The sequence below is a fragment of the Ursus maritimus genome, unplaced genomic scaffold (assembly GCF_017311325.1).
Source record: "Ursus maritimus isolate PB19 unplaced genomic scaffold, ASM1731132v1 scaffold_33, whole genome shotgun sequence".
Classification (NCBI taxonomy): domain Eukaryota; kingdom Metazoa; phylum Chordata; class Mammalia; order Carnivora; family Ursidae; genus Ursus; species Ursus maritimus.
In genome coordinates, this window is record NW_024425897.1 from 12,072,021 (window position 1) to 12,080,183 (window position 8,163).

An 8,163-nucleotide genomic window follows, 5' to 3' on the forward strand; every position below is an offset into this window, starting at 1 on the left:
AAAGATTTTATTTAGTTATTCGACAGAGATAGAGACAGCCAGCGAGAGAGGGAACACAAGCAGGGGGAGTGGGAGAGGAAGAAGCAGGCTCATAGCGGAGGAGCCTGATGTGGGGCTCGATCCCAGAACGCTGGGATCACGCCCTGAGCTGAAGGCAGACGCTTAACCGCTGTGCCACCCAGGCATCCCCCTAGTGATTATTTTCTAAGCGTCTAAAATGCAGGTGTGTGTTTGCGTCTCATCTACTCAGGGAAACGCTGTGAAGTTGCCTATTAAAATTTATATGTGAAGCAAGACAGTTGCCCCAAGGCAAGGTATTATTTCAGGAGACTGAGCCATAAGTAATCTCTCTGGCCGGGCCAGGGGTCTGAAGACCTGGATTTTTGTCCCCGCTTCTCCAGAGCCTCGGTTTTTCATCTGTAAAGTGGCGCTATACACACCTTACCTTTCTTAATTACGATGAATATCAAACACTGTGAAACCAGTACCTCCAGGGGTGGGGTCACCACCTTTGGCCTGTCCCATAAAAAACCAGGGTTATTGATGGACTGGAGGGAGGAGCAGGTGGGATTCTGAGAGGCTGGCACTGACAGCTAAGTCCCAGGAGGGCACATCCCCACCTCATCTGGAAGGCCATATTTTGATACACTGCCTAAAAATTTATTGGCGTTTTTAGGATTTTAGAGGGAAACAGTAAAAACTTGGTAGGCCCGTAAACCAACCTTGTAACCTGCTGTTTGCTCAGTAATCACTAGGCAGCTTACAGTAGAATGTTCCAGGTTTCTGAAACAACCGTGCAATAGTACCCCCATATACAAATCCAAAACCCAGCCTACGTCTTCATTCCAACACTACCATCTGCTCAGCGTGAGATTTCAAGCTAAAGTTGGACACAGAGCAATCTTTGTAGAAAGAGGCTTACTATAGAGATGAGTAAGGATACAAACCTCAGTTCTGGGGGAGAGAGGGATAGAACGCCACTGAAAACTTTCATGCACCAGAGACTGACCACTAGTACTTTTCAAGTGGCATTTCCTTTACCTGAGTCTCTGGGAATACGGCGTGGGGAGGCAGCCTAAGCCTCCTAAACGAACTGTGCTCGGAATATCCACCACGTACCCAAATGAACATAGTCACTGCATTTGTACCGATCATAAACATGGCTGATCTCAGCATTAATCTTAACTTCCTTTAAAATTGAGATTAATAGATCTGTAAGTGCTGCCTGGGATTTGGGGCTCTGGAAGTCTTATTATGTTTTTCGGCTGGACCTCAATCTGAAATCCACACATTTCCGGACGTGGGCCTAGTTTGGACTTTGAACCCCATCACTTCACTGCAAATAGGCGGCTGTCCTGCAGCTTGTCTTCCTCGAGGTCTTCGGCATTCATCAGGAAACCAGTGGTTACAGTAAGTCTGTCTGTCTCTTTCCTGTCATGACGTAGAGCCAACTTCGCTTCCTCGAGAGGCGGCCACGTCACGTTCCGTGTGGCGTGTCGAGCTTGCTCATGGAGCAGCGTGCCTAGAGTACTATTACTAGAGTACTATTACTAGAGTACTATTACGCTTAGTTCCTGGCACTGTCTTCCACGCAGGAGTGGCTCCGTTTCCTGCTGGTATTGAACCGCCTAAGCTTTCATGAACCTACAGGTGAAGAAACTATTAGTTTTTTAATTAAGTAATGCACAGCTATTGCATCTCTTGGCCTAAGGCGACTGAGTTTTCTTCATAGTGCCCCACTGGCTCAGAGTATTGTCTACTTTCCCTCAGAGCAAAGCAGCTCCTTCACATCTTCCTGGAAATACTGAGGCCTCATTTCTGGAGCCCAAATGTTTTTTTAATGGTCACTGCCTCCGTTTGTATTTTTTTGTGGGGTTTTTTTTAAGATTTTTTTGAGAGAGAAACAGCACTAACAGGGGGTAAGGGCAGAGGGAGAAGAAGCAGGCTTCCCGCTGAGCAGGGAGCCCGATGCAGGGACTCGATCCCCAGGACCCTGGGATCACGACCTGGACCGAAGGCAGACACTTAACTGAGCCACCAGGCGCACCCCCACCCCCACCCCCTTTTTTTAATACTGACATAATTGGGTGTAGGATAAATCTGGAAGCCCTGGTTATCACCTGAACTTCTAAGAACAGCCTCACAGAGCACTTCGGCCTCAGAGGGGAGAGCATCTCCCGTCCCATGACAGATGGGATGTTGGCATGGCTTCCGGGACTCCACAAGGGCCAGCCCCCCCCCAGCGGGACGACGGCAGGGTCTCCCAGCAGCCCGTGTGAAACGAGCAGCGTGGGGCGTGCGGACCGTACGGCCCTGGTGGGAAGGCTGAGAGGAGCAGGTCACCTCTGCGATGGACGCCGAGTGTCTCGAGGCATTCTCACGTCCCAGTCACATACGTAACACGAAGTGTGGGGACATTCAGCAACTAGAAAAACCACGTGAAAGGGGAGAAGGACTCAAAGGCTGGCCGGGATACTGTGCGAGCACCCTCTCGGGAAGCAATCTTTATTTGCATTTTAAGAGAGTGAACACATAGATGAAAAATGCTGCAGCAGGTGGACACAACGCTCAGTCCCTTTCTGAGTGACCTCCTGGGGAGTCCTCGTCCTCAGGAAGCAGCACAGTGGAATGCAAACACAGACACGACCGATGCTTCACCCCAGCGAGTGAGCGATGTGGCCTGGCCGCAGCCACTCCCGAGAAGCGTCTGCGCTCAGGGTGAACGCGGAGCGAACAGAAGGCCGAGCTGGGCGCCTGACGCCAACGGGCCGCCGCGGTCTACTGGCCTCGTGTGCGCAACAGAAGTTCCGGCTGGACCACGACAAAAAAGGCAGCTGGTTATGTGGAATCCAGAGCACAGTTCTCCGTGACGAAGAACATTTTACTGGCAACGCTAACTGGAGGGTACAGACGCTGACGGCAACGTAGTCCCGAGAGCAGCGCAGCAGATAGGAAACAGATGCGGAGCTGAGGAGGCCACTGTGACCAGGGCACGTCAGTGCAGCCTGCGGGGACGAGCGACGGGCCGGAGGGAGGGCGCCCTCAGCTCTCCTGCCCGGGGTTCTTCTGGGCGGTGTGCGGTGCTTATTTACAGAAGGGTCAGATAAAATCGTTCAACTACTAAAGGTATCCAAAAAAGGCCTGAGAAAACCTGGTTAAAATGTATAACCTCGTATTGCTACTGATGGGAGCAGTTGTTTTTATATCTTTTAAAAATAATAAAAAGATTCTGTTAAAAAATATATTTATCCAGAAAGATGTTGATTTGAACTCTAAAAAGCAATGCGGAATCCTCATTTTCCCTTTTGAATCCAGAGCTACTGACTTCCGCTCGTAGCTCCCTTTCTACCTGCAAGGCCACCCCTTCCTCTCTAGGGAGCCTAGGCCTATGGTGGGGTCCGCCTTGGCCTCTCCGTGGCAGTCTGTCACTAGGGAAGGCGTGCGACACACTTGGTTTGGTTCTGTGCTGGCCGATGTTCTGGCCAGCCTGCCCCGTTCAGGAACAAGCCTCAGGCTCTCCTCGCTGCTCCTTCAGGGCCAGGATTAGCTGCCTTGGATTTTAGCCTGGAGGACCCTGCTCTCAAAGGACCTGCCTTTATAAATTCAAATCAGACCCCTCAGCGTGGAGTGAGGTGCTTTGAAACTACTGGTAATTTTTAAGGCTAAGGCAAATCCGTGGTCATTCGTATATTCTAATGTGATGCAAATAGTTAAGCCTCATCTAACACATATCCTGTACATGGCTCCTCTTGAACTCCAGCTGGGGGTGGGAGGGCGGGAATAAGGTGGAGATGGAGGGCGAGCAGTGATAGTGTCCTAGAAACCCCGTATAAAGGTAAAAACAGAAGAGGACATCGGCACAGATTATCCGTTTCTTTGGTGAACTGTAAAGAAGTGTCTCATAAATTCTCATAAACCACGCTCTAAAAAGGCCGCTGCTCCCGTATATAAAAGCACCCTGACTCTGCAATAACTTGTTTGGTTATCACTCCTTGATAAAAATTCATCTACAAACTTGCGGGGATTGGGGTTTTTGTCTAAAGCTGGTAGTAAAAACGTGACCTGCAAGCCAATACAGCTAATGGAAAGTGACGATGCTCTCCTCCCCTTAGCCTGGAGATGGGGCCTGCCGGTCCCCAGCCCCTCCCCGGGGGAGTGTCGTGGATGGGCCTGGGAGTCCCTGGTCTGGCACCTCTGTGGAAAGAGCGGGCAGCTGCGGTCGGCTGCCTCCACGCGAGGTGCGGTCCCTCGGCCCCGGGGCACGAGTGATGCACCCGCGTGCAGCCCAGAAGCCCTGCTTCGTGCCGCCCGTGAGCGGAAAGGCCTATTTCTCCGTGAGAGACAGCTGTAAGACTTGCTGGAGCTCCTCCTCCTCCTCCCGGAGCCGGAGCTCCCACTCCTCCAGCTCTTTGGCAGACAGCTCCATGGCCAGCTGCAAGTCGCTGTCAAAACGGCTCCTCTCACTCGAGGCCCCAGGGCACAGGCCTTCGGAGCTGGTGAGCAGGCTCTCCTGGACCGCCCTGTGGGGAAAGAGGCGGAAAAGAGCAGCCCGTTACCAGCAGCATCAGGGCGACGGCCGCGTCTGCATTTTCCTGTCCCCTGAGAGCACACCATGCCGGGCACTTTATATGCGCCCCAAGGCCACGTTGCCACCCAGTCCCCTGTAGCTCTGCAGGTGTGGGTGCCGTGTACAAGTGAGAAACCCGAGGCTCAGGGAGCTGAACAAACCCGCTCAGGGTCACCCAGCTGCTAAGTGATGGGGTCAGGAACTGAACTTGGATCTGTTTTAAAGCGAAACCTAAGTTTCCCTTCAGCGGGCTTTCATATACACCTGGAGTACATGAAAATACTCCATAAAATAAATCTTTCCAGTCTTTACCCTCGCCTTTAAAAAGACAATCTACTCATCTCCACATCTGTTCCCCAAAGCCTCCTCATTCTTCAAACTGTATATACTTCCCACTGAGGGCGTCCAGACCCTGTGTGAGCATACATTCTTGGCAGAAGATCAGACCACTCAAAAAGCATTTACTGGCTGCCTTTCTGCCAATGGCACTGGCCTATGAGCTAGTCAACAACTATCAGCACTAGGTGCCCGTGTCGGCCTCAGTTTAATGCTTAAGAGTCACGCCAGTCACCTCTCATACTGGGCGTCGTAGGCATGTGCCTGGATGATCCCTCCATTCGAAGCTGGTCCTGAAAGTTCCTGCGAAAAACAAACATGATGGACATGAATACCTCCTAGAAGGAACAGGCATCATACCGATAAGGAGATGAAAGCAGCAAGAACAAAATTTTAAATGTTTCCATGTCCGTTACTGATGGCACGGCGTGAAAAATGAACAGGGACTTGGGTGATCTCAAAAAGGGCACCCAAATGTCAGGTAGAAAGTGGTACACTACCCTGCTTAATGGCCACAGCCTCTCACACTTGACACAGAATCAAAAACAGCCCTGGGCAAAGCTTAAATGAACAAGGCAGGTCATTCTTGTAAAACAAGATGACAATACATATTTCAACGTTTGTCATTTTGACTTTGGCCACTCCCCTTTGCAAAATTTATGGTCAACAAGTTTTATGCAGATATCGGGGGGCAGGGAATAAGCTCAGTTACAGAAGGGGAAGAAAAGCGCACTGGAGGGACAGTGAGGTCCAGGGGCTGGGTTTCTCCCCGGAGGCCTCCCGACGGGAATATGCCGGCTTTGGGTGTGGCCCGTGGCCCTTGGCCCAGCAGCTTCAGAAAACTGAATAGTTCAAAGGATGGATCGATGGGAAATGGAGGAGGGGAAGGGTGCCATTGCCCAACCTGGAAGTCTCAAGAATAAAACCAGAATGCCAAAAACCTGAGCCTGGACGCTGGAGTGTGGGTACCGCTCTCAAAGCTGAGGGGGCCTATGAGTGCAGGGGCTGGGCCTGCTTCACCAAAGAATCCCCACTCTGCAAACACGTGCCGAACGAGCGATGGAAGGAAACAAGAAACCAAGGAATGAACAGCAGGAGCCCAGGACACCAAAAGGTGGGGGACACAGAAAGACACCCACCCCAGAAGAATCAGGAAGCCACAGGAGGGTGGGTACAGAAGGGGTTGAACTTGGGGGCAGAGGAGCTCAAGCCCTGCACTGTCCCAGGCAGGTGAGACCTCGAGGAAGAACCACCTGAGGAGACCAAGGGCAACTGTTCTTCCGCTGACCCACCTACGCTCAGCTCTACCCTTAGCAGGGACTCTCTGACCATTTGGGATTATACCCCTTGCAACAGAATAAAACACAGGAGTAAGAAATAAACTTTCAGAGCCAACCACCATTTTCATCACACACTCAGCAACAACACAGTGACTGGTCTTCCTTCGGGAGGAAGCTGGGAGTCAAATCCACACGCCTTCTTACGAGACGACCAACATGTGGACAATATTCCGGAAAAAACAGGATGGTGTAAGCCAGCGTGGACCTACGGTTTCAGTACTAGCAAATCAGGCAGCATAATCCGAAAAATACGTGACTGTGGGCTGCGTGGGTGAACCTAAGAAGGAAAGTCTGTCGGGAGACATCCTGTGAATGCTGCTGACTGCGGCTGTGCACATGGTGTCGCAGAAGCAGCTTTTGGGAAAGACCAAGTGCAGAAAAGAGCATCTCTGCGAACACCGTGAATATGCTACAGCTCGAACCCTCCCGCGCCCTGCCGTTTGTTCCGCTAAATGCACCTGGCTCCTGCTGGACTCCAGTAGACTCTGCTGGATGGCAAACTGCATTATCTCGTAATCCTCGTCCTGCAAATGCACGTTTCTGCCATTGTCTTGAACGTGGTAAGAGTCCGGAATTTCAAAGACAGACTGATCCACCTCAAAGTTTGTGACGTGGGAAGCTGAAACACAAAGGGTGACAGTCCGGTGCCTGAATCAGCAAAATAAATTTCCACTTCAAACTTATAATTTACAAGTTATAAAAAAAAATTGTTCAGTTAAGAAACAAGAGGACTAATATAATTAAAATCAAGGTTTGCTACTATGTGAGAGGAATTTTGAGGAATAATAACTTCAACAGAGAAAGTACCACAATACTGCTTTTTTCTTTTGGTCTTTTTTTTTTTTTTTAACTAATAAAATTAACTCATGGTCATAAAAAAAATAAAGTGCTCTCCCTCCGTACACCCCTTCTCTTATTCCCAAAATCCAGAGGTAACCAGTGTTTCCTTGTATGTCTTTTGAGAAATGCGATGTGTGTACGTACACAATCACATCCAGGTCTCTGTATTTTCCCCTTTTTTATTATGAAGTAATAAACTTCATAGTTTATTTCATGAGTAAACTCATGAAACAAAGTATGTACGATGTCTGTAAACTAAAATAAAAATGATAGTAAAACAGGGCACCTGGGTAGCTCAGTTGGTTGGGCATCGAACTTTTGGTTTCAGCTCAGATCATGATCTTGGGGTCATGGGATCGAGTCCCACATCGAGCCCCACACTGGGCTCCGTGCTCAGCATGGGGTCAGCTTGAGATTCTCTCTCTCCCTCTGTCCCTCACCCCCCACCCCAACCTGCCCGTACATGCTCTCTCTCCCTCTCAAAAAAAAAAAAATAAAACAAATGCGTATATATCCTTCAACTAGTCCAAGACACAGAACACCATTTTACCATAGTAAAACAAAACAACTAAAAAAAAATTCAGTTATGTTTCTATATACTGCCAATGAGCAACTGGAAAATAAAATTAAGTAAATAATCCACTTAGAGGGGCATCCAAAAGATAATTTGGATGGATGGCAAGGGAGCCTGAGGGCATTTTGTGGGGTAATAGAAATGCTCTATGTCTTGGTTGTGGTGGTGGTTACGCGGGGACACATTCGTCGGAATGCACTGAACTGTCACACTTAGAGCGGGAGCATTTCATTGTATACTCGGTACACCTCGATAAAGCTGGTTTTTAAAACTATGCCTTTTTTTTTTTTTTAAATACAAGTGGGGTCATATTCTACAAGTTGTTTTTACACTGACTCTAAACAAAATCTAAAATTTTCTTTTATTCAGGGCAGAGATCTACTTCATAAGATACTCCAGTGTCAAACCGAATAATAAATATATTAACTGGATGTGTGCTATTATTTTTTTTTTTAATTGCAAAGCCCAACTTTTTTTTTTTTTTTTTTTTTTTTTTTTTCCTTAAT

The 8,163-nt window shown here is 48.9% G+C and overlaps 1 protein-coding gene across 1 annotated transcript in view; it reads right to left on the minus strand.

The window, feature by feature from the left end:
- Window positions 1–2,473: 2,473 nt before the first annotated feature.
- The window catches only part of ANKRD13A (ankyrin repeat domain 13A), a 32,132-nt gene continuing 26,442 nt past the window's right edge, over window positions 2,474–8,163 (minus strand). Inside the window, exons 13-15 of the mRNA XM_040619778.1 lie at window positions 6,702–6,862; window positions 5,139–5,206; window positions 2,474–4,520 (exon numbers count right to left, since the gene is read on the minus strand). Coding sequence (XP_040475712.1) covers window positions 4,325–4,520; window positions 5,139–5,206; window positions 6,702–6,862 — 425 coding nt within the window. The 3' untranslated portion in view covers window positions 2,474–4,324. The remainder of the gene's footprint in view (window positions 4,521–5,138; window positions 5,207–6,701; window positions 6,863–8,163) is intronic.